Here is a 22,100-nt window from a genome sequence, read left to right on the forward strand (position 1 = left end):
TGAGCGAACATATGGAGTAGCCCACTACTTCTGATTGAATATATGGAGTTAACTACTGCTGAGCGAACATATGTAGTAGCTGACTACTGCTGAGCGGAAAAATGAAGTAGCCAGCTTCTGCTGAGCGAACATGTGGAGTATCCAACTTCTGCTCAATTATTTCCAGTCAGTCAATAAGAATGTCTTGCTTTGAAGCAGGCTATAATTGTTTCATGACTTAGACAAAGCAATTTATTATATGGACCATGTTTGCATCAGTTTTAAAGTATGTGCAATTTAACACCTTTAACATCTCAAGACTTGCTTTTCAGGTGCTTCATTACTGTCTTAGTCCTCCACATTTAATCACCTTTCATTTGTTTCTCACTTACATGTTCCTTAGTTGACTAATTTAGCTCCAGGTTGGAATGCCATTATGTGTATTGAACAATGTAAACAAGACATTACCTGTTTTTGCCACACGGATTCCACGCTACCTTCATGTTTACTTATCTTATAAGTGAGAAAATGTTCAGTAATTTATTTGATCAGGAAATTTCACTACTTGAACACCTTTAGTTTTGCTTGTTTGATAAGATGAGCCTGTGCACATTGACAGTCGGTCTGATAGTGATGATGAGCAATCGCAGTCACAGATGGAAAAAGAAGTTGAATTCTTAGATGAACTTTTCCAATTCTGTCATGTCATGGATAGCGAGGGGACATACACATATACTGTCTCTGAAGCAAAACTTAGTGCAGGTCCCATTTTTCTATTATTCATTATCCAACATTGAGCTCATTCTTTCACGTGTAGGTCATTAACACTATTGCTTTGTTTGCATTAAGTTTGAAAGTTTATTTAACATAATGAATGTATACAATGGCAAAGTACACACTTTTGGGACCCAAAAAATTTGTTAAAGGGTCCCTGTTAAAGACCCCCCAGTTGTTAGCAAGAACCTTGTGGTGTGTGTTGCTTCTGGCAGCCTTTGTTTATCTGTGCTGTTTACCATCACTAGTCTTGTTCATGCTGGTCAATTAGCCAGCAGCAGCAGGCTGCAGCAACTGCTAGTACATAGTTGCGAGATTTGGTCATGTATGCGCTCATGCGACGACGTCCACCCCCACAGATTCCTCCCGAGATGGGGCGGAAAAAGAGGGGAGTGGCACCGCTGCTGACGCTGCGGAAACGTCTGGCACGCCGCCGGTGGAGAGCCAGCAAGGGTTTTGATCACGCACAAGTCTTTAATGACTTCCTCAACTCGGCTGGCTGGACTGTGCGAGAGGTGAGCCCCAAACAGCAACACCTTTGGCAGGAATTCATCTGGTGATTGCAAGATTGTGTTCACTGGGTCTGGTCAGTACATTGGAAAAGACAGCACAATGACGGGACGCATAGTGCAGTAAGCCCCGTCCCTGATTCTCACCCTCTGCAGTCTGTATTCATGCTGTTTTATTTGATGTGTTAGCATTCTTAGGGTACTTTACGCACTTTTCGGGACTGTGTGTGTGTGTGTGTGTGTGTAACTGTTTTCCCACCTACCTGGGTGACTGGGTAGTCAGTGCTTGAAGGGGGGGTAGCGCATTGGGCTGCTGTGCTGAGGTAACAGGGTCTGAAACCAACCATCGGGACCAACTTGGGTCACTGAATATGCGTGTACATACATGCTACCCTTCAGCAAACCTCCTTCACGCCAATATCGCTCACAGTAGGCGCAGGACTGGGTTGGTACCACTGTTCGAAGACACTCGTTTACGCCGACTTGGAGTACTGGGTAGGTGCCACCCAGCCTGCGCAGGTGTTCAGTGGTCCTATTTTATGCCAACTTGAGTTGCTGGGTATGTGCCAGTCGGTGTGTGCCACTCTTCAGTTGACATCTTTCACACCAACTTGACTAGTTAGGTATGTGCCACTGGAAACCTGCCGCTCTAAAATGATGAAAAGGATCCATTAAATTTCTCCGTTGCTGAGCAGAGTTGGACCCACATCATGAAGGTTCCTCGAGAACAGCAACCCTACGCTTTAGCAGGCCGGCTGCACCGTAAATGCACTGGATGTGTGGTACTTTTCAATGAACGTCTTTCACGCCAACACTTTACCAAGCTGTGCCATGAATGCACTGGGTATGTGCCACTCTTCAATGAATCTCTTGCCAACTTGGGTCATTGAGTATTCGCCACTGAGTGTGGCAAGCGAGGGAACGATTCTCGGCGTTTGCATGCATGAGTACACCATGTGTGGCTTTATCAGCAGCGCCACTAGATGGGGCAGCGTGTCCAAAAAAGTTGCGGGCCTGCGTGGCACACGCAGCATAGTCGCAGCGTTTCACAGTTTCAACTGTATGGTCTTGTCAGTATACTCCGAGTTTGCATCCTGTTAAACACCTGGTGAAGAGTATTTGTATGCTGTGATCCCACAAATAAACTCACTGATGAAAGTAAGTGCCATGTGCATACCTGCCAAGTCTCCCGGATTACCTGGAAGACTTCCGTATTTGGACCAGCTCTTCTGGTTGTACGGTTGACAGGAAAATCTCCTGGAAATTGCAGTTGTGGCCTGTTTGTATCCCTGTCCAGTGTTTTGTCACACCACATTGGCAAAAAGAATCCGGTCCAATCTAGTACGGAAGTTTATTGTGCATAGCATTGATAAGCAAGTAGTATGGAAACCTTATACATTGCGCTATTTCGTTAACCGCAGCACTGCTCCTTATGCTGACAGGGTTGTTGGGTGCCCTGGTGGCCCAAGTCTCATTAAGCTAGCGAGTGAACGCTGCATTCTGCAACTAGCAACTCTAGACTTTCCATTGTTCTCCTTGATGTCATCCGTTCTGGCATTGCGTAAGCCTACTGTCAGTCATGGCTTTAAGCAAGGAGCGTGAGTGCAAAAATTATCTTCAAGTATTTTTAATGTAGTGCTCAACCAAAGTGATGCTGGGTATTTTGTTGATACCACAGAGCAATGGAGAGTGCGAGCGGCAATATAATATCGGGAAAAAGGCGAGGACACAGTTCCGCTCGTCCATGTGCGATGAGACGCTGGGAAACGTTCTCCTTGCAGAATGTGAAAGAAATTGAACTTGTTACAATCAAGCATTACCTGAACAATTTTTGAACACCCGCCATGGTTGATTAGTGGCTTTGGCGCTGCTAAGCACGAGTTCGCGGGATCAAATCTGTACATTTCGATGGGGGCGATGTGCAAAAACGGCCGCATGCCATTTATTGGGTGCACATTAAAGAACTGCAGGTGGTGGAAATTAATCCGGAGTTCCCCACTACGGCGGGCCTCACAATTACATGGAAGTTGTGGAACGTAAAACCCGATAATCAAATGTTAAAGAATATTTTAAGGCAAAATCAGCGACAACGAAATGCTTTCAACAGTGAGACCTTAATGCTCATATGGTCATTTGTAAACCTGTAAATAATATTGTAATTAAGTTGTCCTATTGGTACTTGAAATAAACATCAGGGGGAGGGGGGGCAGAAGATCTCTCAGATTTAGTTTCTTTGAACTTGGCAGGTATGCATGTGTGTGTGTTTCATGTTGCTATTTCGTTCTCTGTTGGGTGTGATAAACTGCAGACCTTTAGGGAGTATAGAGCTCATATTGTTGAACTGCCCCTTCGACACCTGGACACTGCAGGTGGCAGCACTAGTACACGAGTACGAAGCCACCGCTGCCCTGAGAGAGCTGACAGCACAAGCCGATGCTGCCAGACCCCCTGCACGATCCTGTCGAGCTGACCTGGGGCGCCTGCTGGAGTCCCGACTGTGTGCCGACGTGACGCTTGCTTACCGAGGCACTGCGTTTCCAGCCCACCGTGCCTTGCTCTCGGCACGTTGCCCTTTCTTTAGGGACCTGCTGTCGGAAGCTGGAGGAGGACCACGGCAACAAATGGTACCGGCTGACCACGATAACTGTGGTCCTGTTACATTGCTCATGTTACAGTTTCATTTCGAGCTGTAGACGCCATGTGTTGATGGAAACAAGATTTTAAAATATTTGTGCAGTCACTTAAAGGGAAGCTGAAGAGTCTGTCGAATTCAATAAGACGCTCATATACAGATGCGGGCACCTTATAAACCATGAGGGTAAAATTTTGGGGGGGATTTTTCACTTAGGAGCGATGCAATCGTCGGTTAAAATTGCGCTGTAGCTACGCCCACCGTCGAGCGCCGTGCGCTGCTGCTGACGCTGACGGTGCGAGCAGAGACCGGAAACCGCGGCTTAGTGACGTCAACACTGGTGTTCCGCTCCTTCGCAGTCTCCACGACCGTGCCTAACCGGGCTTATTTCTGCGTGCATGCCGTCCTAATCTGCTTCGCTCGACCCTACATTCCTTTGTTTGTGTGTATATAGGAGTGGTAGTTGACGTGCGCAGCATCAATTGAACTTGTACGCCGATAATGCCGGCGTTCTGTGCATCCTACGCTTGCATGAACACCAGTGGCCGCGACGATGTTCCGATGTTCCATTAGTTCCTGCAAGACAAGAAGCTTTCAGCTAAGTGGGAGGCTGCTGTGAAGCGAAACAACTTCAAGCGCTCAAGAACAACAGTGTTGTGCTCTAACCACTTCTGTAATGATTACTACCGAAGTTTATCAATAATGCATGCTTTGGGTTCTCCTAAAAAAGAAATAGCACGCTGAACAGAAGGTGCATGTTTATCGCCCACCCTTGACGCAGGTTTCATCGCCAAGCGCCGCGAATTTTCTATTCGCACGTATGTTGTGAAACAGCCTGCATGCAGCTACCATAACGCAGTGCAAGCGGAAAGTTTGCATGTGTTGAAAAGACTGCTCACACCAAGATGCTGTGCTCCCCCTTCTCTCGCACACATAAGAAACCGACCATCTCACGTAGCCGACGAAATTCGCCGGTTACAAGTAGCCTGCAGATGGCGCGCTGATGAAGGTTCTATACTACACGTGCTACAACAGCTGGTAAACTTTTCGCGCGTTTAAACCGTCTATGTAGATTGCCGACAGCTTTGGTGCAGCGCACAAATGCTGAAGATCGCATCACCGCTTACGTTCTACGAGGAGGCATGCAGGAACATAACACTACAGTTGTTTGCCTGGAAACGTACTCACTGGAACGCTGAATGCAGCTTAGCAAAGAACATACTCGCCAAAGAACATTTCCTACACAAGGAGATGCTAACACTTCGCCTTCGTTCGCGTGGAAAACAGGGCTTGCACCAGCATTTTTTGCTTCTTCGAGAGGCCGGCTCTTTGAAATCGGCTCGTACATGTAGTATGTACAAGTATGTACGTACGTGTAGTATGTACAAGTATAAACCCCTTAAAAGTGATCTTGCGCGCGACAGCAACAGCGCTACAAGCGAGGCGATGGCTGTCGCGTTCACTCGTCGTCTGCAAGCCAAACACGCGAGCGACGGCTTTGAGCGACGACTTCACGGTATGAGGGCAGCAATATACGCGCCGAAACTAGCGTGACGCATGCTTTATCAATTTAAGTTGATGTATTTTACTGAAGAAGGAGCATAAAATATTTCTGAAGGTCTTGCACTAGGTTCTTATTCTTGCACGTGTAAAATTCAATGGTTTGCTCGTTCCGTGCGACAAACAGTAGCATTTGAGTTATGTACATCCAGTTTCGGCTTCGCACAATTAGCTAGTCGCTCATAGCATTTCCGGGTGACGAGCGACGACTTCTAGATTTCTAGAAACGAGTGATCGAGCGACAACACTGAGCAATTTGTTCAAGCGACGGCCTGTTTTGTCGCTCGAAGCCGTCGCCCGTCACCGTCGCGCGCAATATCGCTCTCGTAGAGTTTGGACTTAACGCCGAACTCCTCAGAGAAACGCAAGTTCTCGAAAATTTCCATGACCGTCTCAGCAAAACACCACCAAACTACTTTGCACCGTGCTTCGTGCGTAGTGGCAGCAGTCGGTCCGGACGAACACCATTGTTGACGTCACGGGGCGCCCGACCAATCACAAGCGGAAACAAGGCGCATGAGCTGGGCGTGTCTGCTGCTTCACTTTTCGTCGAAATAAAATATGTTTGCGCTTTCTTTCGCTCAATTTCGATGCGATATTCGAATTCAGAGGGTTGAAAACCACGGTGTACTGCTCTTCACTCATTTTTTCTGGAAAAGCTTTCAGCTTCCCTTTAAAGGGACTAACAACCTATTTTTAAGGACCTAGTTTTTTATGGCGCAACACAAAGTTCACCCTCGGTAGAGTTTACGTCTGCAGTGGTTACTTCCAAAAATGTGTGGATATTTACTAAGCAGAATTTTTCGATCTGAGCAGCCTCTAAAAAAGTAAGAGTCCCTCCTCCAGCAACGCTGAGAAGTGAGAGCGATGTCGATAGCCCACCTTGCGAATTCTGAAAGCCACCCGTTGTTACACTTTCACAGGAGTGAGTTTAACTGCGGTTAGCTACCTACATTTCAACTTTTTCTACCACTTTTGAATATAAAAAGCTGATACAGTAAGTTTGCGTTGTTGTAAAGACATTTCTTATATTTGTACCACGTTTTTCCTGAAGTACACACCTATGTCATCGCTGGCTGGCCCCTGTTGTCGTTCTGTCGATAGACGAGCCAAGCCGACTCATCGAAAACGAAGGTGAAGGCAGCACCACTTTTCTACCCACTACAGACTAAGGCCTCCTTGCTTATTGTAAGTTACAAAAAAACTTTTAGCAGAAAAAAGTGTACTGCATTTCAGTACTAATAAAAGGACTAGCAACCACGTCCACTAATAGAAGGTCACATGATAAGTCTCTTATGCATCTTTGTGTTTTTGCCGCATGGGGTGCCAAAGGTCGTTTTTTTTAATTTCAGTGAAGAATAAAAAATATAAATCCACGTTTAATGAGAAAAACGTAGCTTGTTTTATCCACTATGATAGGGAATCATTCTACCAGTGGGGTTATCTCGATTCATGTTCTGAGTGGTTGTTTGTCCCTTCAAGTCCATCAAAATTCACTGGGGTCATTTTACTATTGCATTTCTCATTGTTGAGGGTGTTTCGAGGGACAGGTATCAGTAGACTAATCAATAAATATTGGGAGAGGCTTTTGCAACCTGGCAAGCTGTTGGGTCTTGCTTGCAGCATCCTCAGAGGCCTTGTTATATGCCAATTCTCTACCTTAAATACTGTTTATTTTTTACCAGTCAAGTGGCTGATACAGGCCCTGAAGATTGAAATTCCCTCATGCTGCGCCACCATATAGGTGGTATGCCCCACCGTTTGGGGCGCCACTGAAAGCCACCTAGCGGTGTGTTTCAAAATCACGGACGGGAGAAGCCTGTTCGCCTGTGCACCAAGGACGGCAGGCATATGGGGCTGCGATTTTCCATTCATGTGCTTGGAAAAAAATTATTTCTATTGGGGTAGTGCACACCAAGGAAACACACTCTGAGAGTGGACATGTTTTCTGTTTGACTTTGATTAGTGATAGCATAATGGCGCATACCAACAAACTGCGTGCTTTCTCCAGACAAGTGTGACAGCTAGCACCCGGCTATGAATGCAGCCTGCTAGTTTTTTACGATTACGCCCCGCAGTTATCGCTTGTGTGGGACACTCAGCATGACAGATAAGAAAAGAAGGTTGGGAAGTAAACCGTATTGTGACAAAATGCAGTCGCACACTTAAGGAAGGCGAGAGTAGGTGTTCAATACAGAAAAACCTTGTTAATTCGAACCTCGTTAATGTGGAAAATCGGATAATTCAGACTTGTCCTTTGGTACTGGCAGCCGTATGCATTATTTAATGCAATGCAACCCTCAATAATCCGGATGTATTTGGCCACACAACGGGTGATTTGGTCAACTGCTGGAGCTCGGCAAGCATGAAGTGCCATAAATGTGCTACGCAAAAAAACAAAAATGGCGTCAGCGTTCACCGAAACAAAGCGGCAAAGTCTGCATTGCCATAGTCACCAGTGGAAATCGTACGTGAATGACAGCAATGCCAGAAAGCTTCGTGCCTATTTGTGTCTTTAGAGCCTTTATTCTTGCGTCTACCACTGCGCATAACACTGTGTTGTTGGCCGCGTGCTGTTATAACTGCATACTAGTCGCCATCCGTGATTCCTTCGATGGCGACCACAGTTTCTTCCACAGTTGCAACGAACGGTAGTTTCGATTTGACTTGGTGTGTGCGTCAGCCGTGCGCCTTCAGAACTGCAAGGTGCTGCCCATGATCGTGTCGAAAACAGCCGCGGCTTCGTCTTCAGAGGTTGCGGCAAACAGTAGTTTCGTTTTACAAGCTTTCAAGGATTAAGTGCACCGGCTACATCGTGATGGATGACGACCAGCTTGCTGGCAACAAAATATTCAAGATGTGTGTGCGGTAGCAAAAAGTCTGTCTCAAATGAAGACGCGTGCAGCGGCCACACTGTGAAGGAAATTGCGAGGTCTTTGCTGCTGTGGGTGCTAATCAGCCACGAGATGACAAGAATTGCTGCTTCCTCACTGCTTTTGTGCAAAATAGATACAGGATTGGCTCATTCATTCAGTAAATAAAAGCGCGTTGACGTAATAAACATTTGTTTATTGTTTTCTTGACATCCTCGATAATTTTACATTCATTTAATTCGGATATTTTTTCGGTCCCATAAAATCCAAATTAACAAGGTTTTACTGTATAATGTTTCAGGCCACAGTGTTTTTGCTCACTAACCTAGGAAAGCCCGCCTGTTTAAACGAAGATGCAGAGAGGTGCTGTGTGCCCAGCTTACACATGCTTCTTTCCTTGCAAACATCCTGGGATGTGTCCGTGCTGAACTACGTGAAGCCTTGCAAGAATTATTCACAGCCTAAATTCTCTTATGAGAGCCATTTCCTTCTGTAAACAGTCATATAATCAGCTGCTATAATCTGCATATATTCAGCTTATGCTTATTAAAAACAAAAGTACTCAGTTTGAAACTAGAAGTGATCCCATGTACGAAAGAGCATTATCATATCAGTGATTTTGGAATTCATGGGTTTCGTGGTAGTGATCATGTGAATTGAATATTTATAACAGTGCAATTCAATCCTTTGTGCGAAATAAACAAGAAACATCATATTACACAGGAAGACTACAAGAACCATCGACTGCATCTGGCAATGAGTGCAGTGTCATGTTCCTCTAGTTCTCATGTATTCCAGGAATATTTCTGTGAGCTACAAGTGCTCACGTAGCTTATTAATGGTACGCAAAACACACTAAGGACGTCACCGATAGTCGCAGATTCAACGTGCACACTTCACTATACAGCACACAACATGGGCAATACCGTAAAAACCCACGTATAATACGAACCCGCATATAGTACGAGGTGAAATTTTTGGGACGTGAAATGGGAAAAAAAAGTTTTATCCATGTATAATACAAGTTGGGAAAACTCGAGGAAAACATTTATTTAAATTGCACTGTGCACTTCAATCACTGTCTTCCTCAGCCGCACTCTCTTCGGATAGTTCCTAGTCGGACATATCTTCCCAGAGGTACTCATCCTCTGTGCCATCGAGTGCATTCGAGATCCACATGTCTTGAATGCGTGATGCACAAGATCCTCTGGTATGCTGGCCCATGCATCCACAGTTCACTTGCATAGCATGGCTGGTGAAGCCCGCTAAGCCGCCCGGTTGGCGTCACTGCAGGCTTCCAATCTGCGTAACACTGCTTGACTGTGTCCTTGAACGGCTTGTTCACGCAAACATCTAAAGGCTGCAGCTTAGACGTCATCCCACCCGGGATAATGACGAGTTAAGTGCCGGATTCATGCAAAAGCCTCTTCACTGAGTCGACCAAATGGCAACGAAATGCGTCCAGCACGAGGACGGACGGGAACAACAGTGGCCGAGCCGCCTACACCAGACGGACTTTATCCATTCGAGCACAAGATTCTCGCTCATCCAGCCTTTTTCATGGCATCTCACGACCACATTTTTTGGCAGCTCCTCACCTTTAGGCACTGTCTTGCGCTTGAAGACGACACAGGGTGGAAGCTTGCATCCGTCTGCCGTGCACGACAACATGACGGCTACTTGCATTTTCTCGTTGCCAGTGGACTAGACATAAACTTGTTTAGATCCCTTTTCATGCACGGTGAGGGGTGATGGCATGTCCAGATAAACCGGTGTTTGGTCAGCATTGCCGATTTGCCATAGCTGGAAGTTCTTGGACTTGCGCAGCGAAATAACATGGTGCTGGAAAGCCACAAGCAGCTCTTCGAACGATTTGGGCAGCTTTTGCGAAATTGAAGTTCGGTGGCGTAAGAAAAAACTAGCACGGCACATGTAGCGATAAATCCAGTGCTTGCTTGCTTTGAAGGCCGAGCTCGGTAGGCCTTTTTCTCTTGCAAGCTCGTTAGCTTTTGCCTACGTAAGCTCCACGCTCACAGCTAGATGTGCGGCTTGCTGTTGGTGTACGAACTCCGTCAGGTCGAGTTCCATTTCCGGGAATGTCCCACTCTTTGGGCCGCGAAAGCTTCTTCTTCGCGTTCCGCTGCACGTGAAAAGGGCTTCCTTCTGTCGACGCCATCCGCGAATGCTTTCCTTGTTGATGTCAAACTGCCTCCCGGCTGCACTGTTGCTGATGTGCTGTGCGGTTAAAATAACCTTTTTCTTGAAAGCAGTCGAGTACTGTTTTTGTGGTCCGGACATCTTGGCCATTCAATGTGGAATAAAAAAGATGTACTTCGCAAAGCGTGGTTTGCATCTGTGCTGCCAAAGTGCGCACTCAACAATAAAGAAACGATGCTGTAGTCACGCAGCAATAAGGAAGCCAAGCTGTAGCCACGCAGCAATAACAAAGTCAAGCCATAGCCGTGCAGCATTAATGAAACCGAAACTTCTAGCCCAAATTTCTTACTGAAATTTTAATTCGGAGCTGCATATAGTACGAGGCGAAAATTTGGGACGCTAATAATAGGGAAGAAACCTCGTATTTTACATGGGTTTTTACGGTAATTATGGCATCAGTTCATATGAGCCTGGATTGACTGGGACAGCATTTATTGTCCCTGATTTGCAATGCTGCTTAAAGGTGGCACGGCGGTCGTGCATCTCACCGCTTGCACTACAAGCACTCGCTCATCCATCCCCCAGCTGCAACCAGCTTCCCACTTCCATGGTAGATATTGCTGTTTCCTAAAAACTTCCAAGTCAGCCATAAATGCAGGTATTTGTTCTTGGCCCTCCTCTCTTTTAAGGCTGCAGGTGATTGAGTCTGCGGAAATACATAAGTGAACAAAGGTGTGGCACCGTGCTGGTCAACAACTAAGGGTAGAAAAAATAAAGAAGAAAACAAGGGAAAGAAAACAATGTTTACACAGGTGATGCAGTTTCTTTTTCTGATGTTTTGAACGGGTCCCTGAGGCAGAACCCTGGAGAACCCAATCAAGGAAAAAGCCATTTGTTCCAAGAAAACACACGAAACATTTGATATGACCAGTGTTAAAGGAGAGATAATAAACACTTAAGGAAATATCAGCAGCAAGATATAATTATAACTTAAACTAGAACAGCAGTAGCACACTAAGTCGAGTTAGAGCATAATGTGAGTGCAAGCACGCGGTGCAGTCAACTCAACAGTTTGACATGGACAGGCACCGGGCAAGGTAATGTGGTAAGTGGTGCTGTTCTCACCAAACCAGTGATGCGGCGGAGCGACCAGTTGACAACTGGAGTATGACGGTCCCGGTTTGCCAAGAGAACGCAGGCCCCTCAGTGGAACTTTAAGCGGCAGGAGACCAGGACGTCCTGGCCAGGAAGCTGCCCGCAAACTTGGGCTTGTAGCCCGACCGCTCACGCTCTCCCTACAGGCACAGGCATCCGCTGGCCTCAGGTAGAAGGCCGCGGCCTGGTGAAGTTGCGAAGCACAGCACATGGTTTGAGAAAGTTGCCATTTGGTGGATTTTGACTGAAATTTTGGAAATGAAAAAGGTTCGAGCCAAAATGGGGCCAAAACTGTCAAGTTCTGAGCAAAAGTTGTGACAAAGAGAATGTTTCATTCATTGGAAAACTTCGGATGACAGCGATGAATCCTTGCAAAGGGTTGTCACTGGCAACACAACTTGAATTTACGAATACGACATCAAGCTGGAGTTACGGAGCAAGGAATGGAAAAAGAAAGGTGAGCAAAGACCAAAATGAGTGTAGAACAAAACAAAAATCAGTCATGTTTTAGGGTGTTTTTCGACTGCCATCGAATTGTGCACCACGAATTTGTACCTGAAGGTCAAATGGTCAATGCAGCTTTCTACATGGAGGTCTGTGTACTTCAGATTGTGAGGTAGCCTCTTAGCATTGTCCAGAAGTTTTCAGAAGTTTCTCGAGGAGCATTGGGGTTGTGTCAGTGTTTGCTAGCAGTGCAGGGTGATTGTTTTCGAGATTGTGGGGTATTCTCTAAACATATCTGGGAGTCTCCCGATTGCCTCATAATCACTGTTTGCAGTCATTTGGTTTCCTTCACGAGTGGTGAATATTTCCATACAGCGAGCAGTGTGTGACCTTGCTCATTGCTTCCTGCGACAGATGGTGGTGGAGATGGACATTCCAGGCGTTGGGGTGGAGCTGTTCGGGGACCTGCTGCGATACCTGTACACGGGCGAGCTCAGTGTGGCTGGGGAGGCCGGCAGCAGCGCCGCCCTCTCCACATTGCTGCGCTTGAGCGAGCAGTTTGGAGTGCCAAACCCATTGGCGCACGACCTTCGGAGGATGCTCGAAGGTGGACTTTCCTCAAGAAATGCTCTAACTTATTGTCAGCCATGTTGACATGTGTACACATCATTTATGATTTCTTTCTGGTGACCATCTTCCACTGTTTAACCACTGTTACAAAGCTTTCACTCGGCGCAAGATGTGCTTACATGTATCAGAACTTTCTCGAACGTGGTAGCTGATTCTGTGAGAAGGGTTCTTGTCTAATGAGACTGCATGCACAAATAGTGGCATTCATTCTGGAATGTGCGCGAGCACCAGCAGTGATCCTGGAATACACGATGAATCACATGTGAATAGCTGACGTGCTTGACCGATAGATGAAATTTCGACAACTCACACGATGGTGTTTGCTGCTATCATTGGGCTTTGAGTGCCACTTGTTTTTCTGGGCACAAGTTCGCCCAATAATGATTTAGATTTGTGACTGACAGTTTAGGTGCTGCCCAGCTTTTCACCTTAACTACAGCATGGCAGTATGTTGTTTATAGTTTGCTGGAATTTTAGTGTCTAATCATTTTGTTAAACCTTTGAGGGCCGAATTTTCTCATTAATGCCGTGCCCCTGCGCTCAATATCGTTTATTGCAGATTCCAGTAGTAAGAAACGATTGGGAATTCATGAATACAGGAAAAACTTATTGCAAGCAATATTTTGTCTGGATATCTCTTTACTCGCACCAACAGCATACGCACAAACATGCTTTACAGTAAAAGATTGAGAAAGATATCTAGCAAAATTTATGGGTATCAGTTTGTTGTCCCGAAAACACATTTCATCAAAGAATAAGTGCGTCATAAACTAGTGCAGAGAAGAAACACTCGATCAGTTGCCGTGAGAAGAGGCACCACCTTGGGTGTGTGCTTGACAACATCTGAAAGTACTATAATAGGTAGTGGCTGCCTTTGGAGGTGTGCAGCATGGTAGGCTACTGCTTAACGCCACAGTGCCGGACATGCAATCCGCAGGACAAGGAGCTGCGTGAAGCTTGGCTCGCGAAACTTAGAACCGGCAGACAGTCATTGGCTGCAACTCGGGTATGCAGCAAGCACAGACGCAAGGAAGATTTGTGCTATGGCGCCGGGACTGCGATGTTTGGTGAGTAGCAGAAAACGCACACTGAGACGCCCGCCAGCTGCCCAGCTAATGTCATGACGGTTTGGTCTATGAACTTGTTGATGCTAGATTCTGGCAAGTTCACTGGACCGGAAAGGGAGCGGTAAGATGCACATCAAGTAAAGGCAAGGCATATGGTAATGTTTGTATTATGAATTAATGCATTGGATTACGAAAAAGAAGCAGCGGGAAATCACATGCTGAGAAGACTGATAAACATACAGTGCGGCGCAACATGAGAAATAATGATATTGAAACATTTCAGAATTAAGAAGAAAAGAAAAAAAAGATTGAATTGTCGCGACGGTACGAAATTATTTTTGAACAGCTCTGGTAGCGTCCACACAACAATGGTTGCTTGTGTACTATAAAACGCTCACATTATGCGGCCTAAAACTCGCGGCACGGTGTGAAAACGCGCTCGCAGTGAAAGCAAAACGTGCGCGGACATGCATGCAGACGCGCAATCGGTCGCTGCGAACCTGTGTGATCGCTGCATTCAGGCTTCATTCTGTTATGCTCCATTTGGTTATACAAACAGCCCACTATAAGAACATATTTCACATAGTTCACTCTTAGCGTTTGCCTACCTTTCATGCAAGAATCCGGTTCGGGAGACTCCATCGCAGCGACTGCGCACAGTGACATTCACTGTATGTACTCGGTAAAGAGATAGCGTCTGTAAACGATTCTGTACTTTCAGTTTGCCCAAGATTATTATATTGACAGTCAAAAACTTTCCTCGTTTTGAGAGTACTTACATAAATGTCCAGGAGGGCTGCCGCGTGTTGTTTTTGTTGAGCGCCGTAAGCGAAACCTATCAGGAGCGTGCCGCGTGATCCCTCATACTACGCAAGGGAGGCGCTTCCGACAGATGGCGACTCCATAACTCCTCGCTGCCAATATACACGAGAGACTGTGAGGTGCATAGGGAGAAGCAGCTAACTAATGTGAGCAGGTGCTGTCTACCGTATTTACCTGAATCTAGCTTTTTTCTGAGAAAATGGGTTTACAGATTGCCTGCACATTACAGTCAAATGCGAAACCAAAATCATGGTGTTGGCAACAGCTTACCATCAATCATCATATGCACAGTCATTGCCATCAGCAAATGGCTTATGAGCACGATTTTGTGAAGGTTGCTGTCAGTTCAATTACTGCTCGACTACGATCTCGAGTGGTATTTTCAGCCAATAACCTTTGTGGAGATACAGTCACACCTCTATATATCGAACACGGATGTATAGAATTAGTGCCTATATCGAACACTTTCTATATCACCTGGAAAATTGCATGCGTTTAAAATTTTTAATTTAAGGGGGAGGCTACCCTCGGATACCAACTTTTTTGTTTATTGAGATATCTTAATGATATCTTCAGGATAGTCTCATAGCAAAAGCATTAGTAAAACTACAAAATTTCATGCAGTTATGTTCACTGGTTCTCAAGTTACAGCAATATGTCAGAATGGTGCACATAGTTTTCTCATTCCAGGCCTGGAGAATTTTAAAAAGGTGCTGCAACTGTGAAATTCACTATGATGATTCCGAGATGGATACCTCAGGGCAAGACAGAGCCCTTTTTTTAAGTTTCCTTGCTGAAAAATTTTAGCAGACCACCGAATTTAGTGTTGGTGATTAAGATTTTATCAATCAAATTTTGATTGAATATCACAAATCACAGACACAATACATTAAAAAATGGTCTTGTCTTGCCCTCTAAAATTTATTCAGATCTCCAATAAAAGAACTTCTGGAAATCTGATGAGCCGTTACAGAGATATGGCTGGAACAAGCAGCCTCATCAGCCAAAAAAGTCATATTGAGAAAATGAACTTTGAAAGTTTTAAGCACATATATTGGTCTAAAATGACCCTGCAGCATAACTTGGGATTTCCTTAGGCACTCTCTTCTTTTGCTGTCTCTACACTTTCTCTTGCGATCGCTTCTTGGCCTTTTTCAAGCGCAGAGAATCTTTCTCGGCTGCCCGTTGAATGGCCAGGTGGCCAGGTGTTAGCCCCGCTGATGAACATAGCTCTTGAGTGGCCATGTGGCAGCCAGCATTATATCTTAAAACTGCCTCATGCAGTGCTGTCTCCACAGAAATAAGCAAAGCATGCTGCTCTTTGGGCATCAGGGACCACAGCACGGAGTGAAATGATTCTGATGCATTCTGTGTCTTTGCTGCCAGGCAGCGTTGCAGAAGAGAAGCCTGTGAGAGGCACTCATAAACAGGTAGCAGTGCTTCTGCAACATACCCTGGAAGATTGTACCAATGCTTTGGAGATGGCTTACCATCACTCTTGCTGGTGTAATGACGACGCCACGAGTCTGCACCCTCGGGACACAAGTCGTGGTGAGGATCCTGGTCCATCGATGTCACGTGGTGGTACGATGCTATCACTGCACACTGCATTGCAACCACATCGTTGGAATTGTTCTGTAGGGCCCAGCCATAATAGTCGGTCAACTTGTCGATGAGGGCCTTTGTCAGCCTGCCCTTCCCTCCTAAAGCCTTGTCACTTTTCTGCACAAGGTTGTGCAGTGCTGCCCCCATCCTCTTCTGGACATGGTTCGGGCATTCCTCTTTCAAAACGGGGACCAGTCCAAAAACGTTTTCTTGCACAAGGGCAGAGAAGGTGGCATATCTCCATCAGCATTGCGTAACGGAGGTGGTGCTTCAGCACTGAACTTGAGAAAAGCATGACAGCTGCTTCAACCTTCATCCTCCCAGACTTAGAGTCAGTGTTTTTCTGGCACAAATGATCCTCCCGACAGCTTGTGTAGCCTGGGCCTCCAGGCTTCAGTCCTACTTGGCAACCAAGGCACCCGTTCGATAGAACAATGGCGTCCAAGATGAGGCCCGTATGATATTCAGTTATTGCACTACCTCCAATATGGGACATGTGGCCACGTTTGAGCCATGTTCCATCAAAGTTGACTGTGATACCCCTGCTGAAATATGGATCCATTTCCTTGCAGGTGGTTTTCACAGCAGAAGCAGATTCTGCATAGAACTTGTCTTTGCACTGTGTCTGCGGTTCCCTGAATTTCTTCAAGCGTTTCTGAAAAGTCTTATGATGCAGGCCACGATGAGATACGTTCATCACTGCCCAAAAGTCATTGAGGTCTGTTTGTCCCTTCCCTGTCTGTTTTGTTGCCGCAATGGCTCTTATATTCATGTCAAAGGCCATTGAGTCATCCTGACGAGCAGAACTCCACGAGCTTGCTACTACTCCACAATGTAAACATAGCAGCTCAAGCTTCCTTGCAAGTCATTAGGTGCCTCCTTGAACCTTCATCCCAGTCGCGAAGCACCGCTGACACGGGGTCCCGGATAGCAGGTCGCCTAGGTCATCCATTTGCACAAGGAGTAATTTTTCGCCTTCACTTATAGCGGTGGCAGCTTCAGGATCGCGCTCCATTGCTTGAAATTTTAGCTCTATCGCTGACATAGTGCTAAGTCCTCATTGCACAGCAGCCATTTTTTATCCGCTGCTTCTTTCTCCTCACACATCAGGAAACGTGTTTTCAAGTGCACGGTGGACGATGCGATTGCACTGTCCGAGGCAGATGAAGGAGTGGATGTGGAAGCCGCTGTCGATCAACACGAGTCACCAGGCGCACTTGTCACGACAAATTCTTGTGCCGGTGGAGCAGGAGTCGCGTTGCTAGAAGCATCAACGCAACCATGCTCTTGCTTAGGTGAAGCAGAAGCTGCCCCACAGGAACCATCGGTGCGAACATTGACGGCGTGCGGGCGAGCAGCGAGCTTCGCCATGTGGGCGAGCTTCATAGAACGCTTCCTTGCACCGAACACGTGTAGCGTCTTGAGTTTCTTTGGGTGCATCGTCGCCGACCGCACAACATTCGGCAGGCTAAACGCATCAACGGTCTCGTAAGGATGGTAGAAACTTGGAGAATATGCGAACGGCTGCAAAGGGTGCCAGCGATCGAGGAGCCGAAGCAGACGACTGCCAGACGCATTATGCAGGATTCCACTACGTCATCACACGCAGCATCCAATGGAGGTCGCGGGCTCCACCGTGTCGTTGAGGAGCGCGTGCTTCGCCCAATCTCAGCCTTGTGTCTCAGCGGCGGGAAACTTGAAAGCTCTCACGAGCCCTCCAATCATGAGCGATTTACGCCTCTCCCGTGCTGCCGCGGGTGGCGGGGAAAGAAAAGCACAAGAATGCACGAACAAAACAACACCAAAATGGCGGCGCTGAGCGGTGGAGAAATGGCGTTCGCGCCAAGTAGGGTTATTTTGAGCGCTTGCTCGCCGCTCGAGGGCTGTTGCAGCTCCTTATAAAGTTTATTTGAAATAGTTTTGGGATAAATTAGATGTTGATATTTACAGAAATGGTAGTTTATAAGACATACTGCCCGAATATGTAGTTTTCCAAAAATTGACTTTTTCGCGATTTTTTTATTTTCTAAGGCCGCGTCCCCCCTTAAACGGGGTCGGACGTAAAATGGATATCGAACTCCGCTACCCCAGACTATGTGCACTTTGTTGACAGGCCACTAGTGAGCTTTCGCACAACACCCTCGAAGATAGCGGTGGTACTATGGGCGTCCCCGACTGCTGCGATTGCACGGATTGGAACCTGGCGGCCTACGCATGCAGCGGCTTGGCTAGTTCGACAACGTCAATGACGCATTGCATTTGACGCACTGGCTCCTCCTCGGTGCCGCATCTCGCAAGGACTGGCGGTTTGCATCCACAAAGATGTGCGACAGCGCGCGCTCACTGGGCTCACTCATAGACGCCTTGGCAGATGCCACTTAATAATTTGTTATTGACAGTGTTTCAGAGTGCTTCGATTGACAGACTTAGAGATTGCAGCTGAAGTAGCGGCCAAACGAAGACGCTGCTGAGGTTGATTTCACAAGCGCTGATGCTGCCCCACTCCCGACTTAACTGGTGCTGTAGCTGCTTTGGCCCTTCCACGCCGCTACTGTGGTGCAATAGACGGCACTGGTCTATCGCTTGTGGATCGTTTAGACTATGTTGAAGACTCCCTGTTTAAGCAGGCAGCTGCCCATAAGAAGCAGGCTACACTGCTGCAGTACTTTCAGCCAAATAAATAAATACTTTGTGTGAAGCTTCAATGCGTATTACCTGCACCATGATTGGGGCACTATCGGGGATCGTTGTTCGGAGTGCGTGTTCGTTTGCGCTGTGCGCATTGGGCCTAGGCCACCCCGACTTTGTGCGGCTGACGAAGTTGCCGCTGCCTAGGCTAATTGGGTGCGGCACAATCGATTGCATGCTCATTGCTGATGAAGTCAGCGCAGCCTAGGCCAATTGCGCCTGGCGCAACCGATCGCGCGCTCCGAACAACGATCCTGATCGCACCCTTTGTTCATTGATTGATATGCAGAAGCTTTTGATGTGTTTTTTATGTGATTTTATATATCGAATTCTGGCTATATCTAACTATTTCGGTATCACTGCGCTGTTCAATATATCGAGGTTCGACTGTACTATCACTTTCGTAAGGTTTCGCGTGTCTCAGCACCAGATGCACCAGCGTAAATGGCCGCCAGCATTTATGGTGCTCTGCCAAGCTTGCTATCTGCGCACAGTGCCAGGAATGCTGCCGGAACCTTTGATAAGTGACATTAAAAGTAATAGTAGTATCATTTTATGTGATTGCTTGAGAATACCGCCCCTGTATGCATGGTATCTGTGGACAATGAATTGAAAATTGTGACGACGATGCATTGCTTTCATTATAAAAGCTAATTTCAAAAAACTTTTTCCTATCTGTGAAGATAAATGCGGCATGTCTCGTATTATTCTTATCGTGAATCTGGGTACACGCTATATTTTGTTGCGATAGCAATCATATAGACACTCCAAGCCACTTCTGCCGTCTTTGTCATCGTCATTGCCATGATGTTCCATATAAAATCCAAACAGGATGACAGTGTGGCTGTGCGCCATACACTGTGTGTGCGAGTGAGAGCTTGTGAGGGTCAGCCGATGATCGCGGCTCAATCTTGCGCATGCTAAGGAGGAAGGTGGAGCGGAAACACACCGCCTTCTGTCGCATGAGAGGCACAGGGTGAAGGCGAGGGAGAGGGAGTTCTACTCTGACAGCTGCGACTTACGGCAAGGCTGCGTGGCTGCCATATCTTGCAAGAAATCTACGACGTGGACAAAGTGTATACCTGCACGGGCCTCATATTCAAAGTGATCTGTGATGTGGACAAAGTACGCGGAGTGCCGGTAGCTTCGTATGCACTGTGCTTTCAATGTTTAGTTCGCGTTGCAGTGAGAGACAGCACGAAGGTCAATTCACTGGCTGCTGCTGCCATGCTTACTCACTCCAGTATTTTGACAGCGAGTTTTCGCTGTCATCGAGTGAGATGTGTTCATGTTTACCTGTGCGCGTGTGTCACTATGCTTGTTAATTTGGTTAGTAAGTGAATGTTTGCTAGTTTATACGGCCAATAAAACTAATATGCTTACTTGGTATAACTGTCTGCTAATTTGCTATTGCAATTGGTGCTTCACCTTTCAGGCAAAACTGCGACTTTCTTTATTTTATAAATTGGGTGCATGTTACAGTCAGTTGCATCTTACATTCAGGTGCACTTCTGTTTTCTTTCTTTAAGCCCATGGAAATTGGGTGTGCATTGGATTTGGGGGAGGGGGGAGGGAAGGGGGCTTAGTAAAACTGGGTAAATACGGTATGTGAGTGGCTTGTGTAAGTAAGGTCAGTCTTTTACTATGCACTACAATGATGATCACTACGACCACTATGATCACTACGGTGGTTAAAGCAGTCGCTGAATTGTTGAAGCTTAGTGTTATTCCTGTGTTTATTTCAATTCTTGTTTGATTGAAATTTAGCACTGGTAAATCATATTTTGCAATGCTTGTAAACGAACTAACCCAGCTCTCTCAATTGATTGACACAGGGGGACACCTGGCGGACACCAGCCTGGTGTGGGAGGTGCCAGGCAGCGGAGGGGGCACAGAGCAGGAGGCCGAGTTTCCTTGCCACAGGGCGGTGCTGGCGGCACGGTGCCCCTTCTTCCGTGGCGTGATCCAGCGACGGACCACCACCGCTAGTGGCAGCGGTGCAGCGTGTGATGCGGGAGGGACCACGCCTGGCGGTCGCATGCGTGTAGTCCTTGACGCCGGTGTGGTTCCCGTGCGGCATGCACGTGTCCTGCTCTGGGCTCTGTATCAGGACACAGTGGACTTGTCCATGCTGCCTTGTTCATCTGGCGGATCGTTGGCCGACGAGTTCATGGAACTCTATCAGGTGGCACGGCTCATCGAGGTGGACTCGCTCGCTCAGGGTGAGAAGCGAGTATACTTTGCAATTTTATTTATTGCCATTGGCTTTAGTGGCTTCATTACGAGAATAAGTAGACCTAGTGACAATAATCTGGCTTCCTTGCCATTTGAGCCTGCTGATGCTCGCCACAAAGCTTAGTTGCTGCTTAAGTGACTGGGAATCTGAGTAGAATGAAAAGGATTAGGGTAGATACACAGTAAACGCACATATTTCCAGCTGCTTGCTTTGAGATATACATACATATTTTTACATGAATATCATTGCACATGGCAAATAGCATGAGATCATTAAAACATGGCACGCATATGTGAACATTAAAGGGGTCCTAAACCACCTTGGCTTGGTGAAAAGTGATACCGTATTTACAGGATTGTAAGTCAACCTAAATTTTTTTAATTTGAGAATTTTAAGTGGGGAGGTCGACTTAGAATCGTAACCAAAACATGGCACTGCCAAAACAGCGAGACTAACAAGATATCAGGGGAGCTACAACGTAGTTACAATTTTATGTTTGCCTTAAGGCCCTACCTGTAGCTTTTTGCTATCCCGCACGTTTGTTTGCTTTTTGGAAGGGTTTTTCAACATTTTTGAGAGTTTTACTATAGTTTTACAGTGCACACAGCACTTATGGGGTGTTGATAGCTGATGGAAGTGCTGCTGTTCCATTCGTGGCGGCACCCTCAGAATGGCGGCGCTTGCAGGGAGTATCGACAGTTCATGGAAGAGCAGACACAGCTCACGTGTTTCTCTTTCCCTGAAGCTCTTAGTTTGACGCGTTCGACTTGACTGCTGGTTACGTGCTACTTCCATGCTTCCTCAGTCGTCATGAGTGCTCCAGGCCCACTAAACATTCGGCACTCATTCACTGCAGCGTTCAAGAGGGCTACTATCCTTTGCGCTAAAGAAACAGATCACTGCGCAGCGGGCCACAAGTTCGATGTTTGTGAACGGGTGGTGCAAGAGTGGCGTCTGCAGTGTGGGGTC

General features: G+C 46.6%; 1 protein-coding gene and 1 pseudogene across 4 annotated transcripts in view; one reads left to right on the forward strand and one right to left on the reverse strand.

Annotated features, from left to right (window-relative positions):
* Positions 1–22,100, forward strand: part of LOC142588523 (BTB/POZ domain-containing protein 7) — a 150,421-nt gene that overhangs the window by 19,217 nt on the left and 109,104 nt on the right. For all 4 annotated transcript variants that reach the window (XM_075700356.1, XM_075700354.1, XM_075700357.1 and 1 more), the window contains exons 3-6: positions 1,113–1,268; positions 3,632–3,886; positions 12,498–12,690; positions 20,731–21,117. In XM_075700356.1, coding sequence (XP_075556471.1) covers positions 1,113–1,268; positions 3,632–3,886; positions 12,498–12,690; positions 20,731–21,117 — 991 coding nt within the window. The remainder of the gene's footprint in view (positions 1–1,112; positions 1,269–3,631; positions 3,887–12,497; positions 12,691–20,730; positions 21,118–22,100) is intronic.
* Positions 15,662–17,647, reverse strand: LOC142588464 (uncharacterized; annotated as a pseudogene).

Source organism: Dermacentor variabilis, chromosome 7, assembly GCF_050947875.1.
Source record: "Dermacentor variabilis isolate Ectoservices chromosome 7, ASM5094787v1, whole genome shotgun sequence".
In the NCBI taxonomy this organism is placed as follows: Eukaryota; Metazoa; Arthropoda; class Arachnida; order Ixodida; family Ixodidae; genus Dermacentor; species Dermacentor variabilis.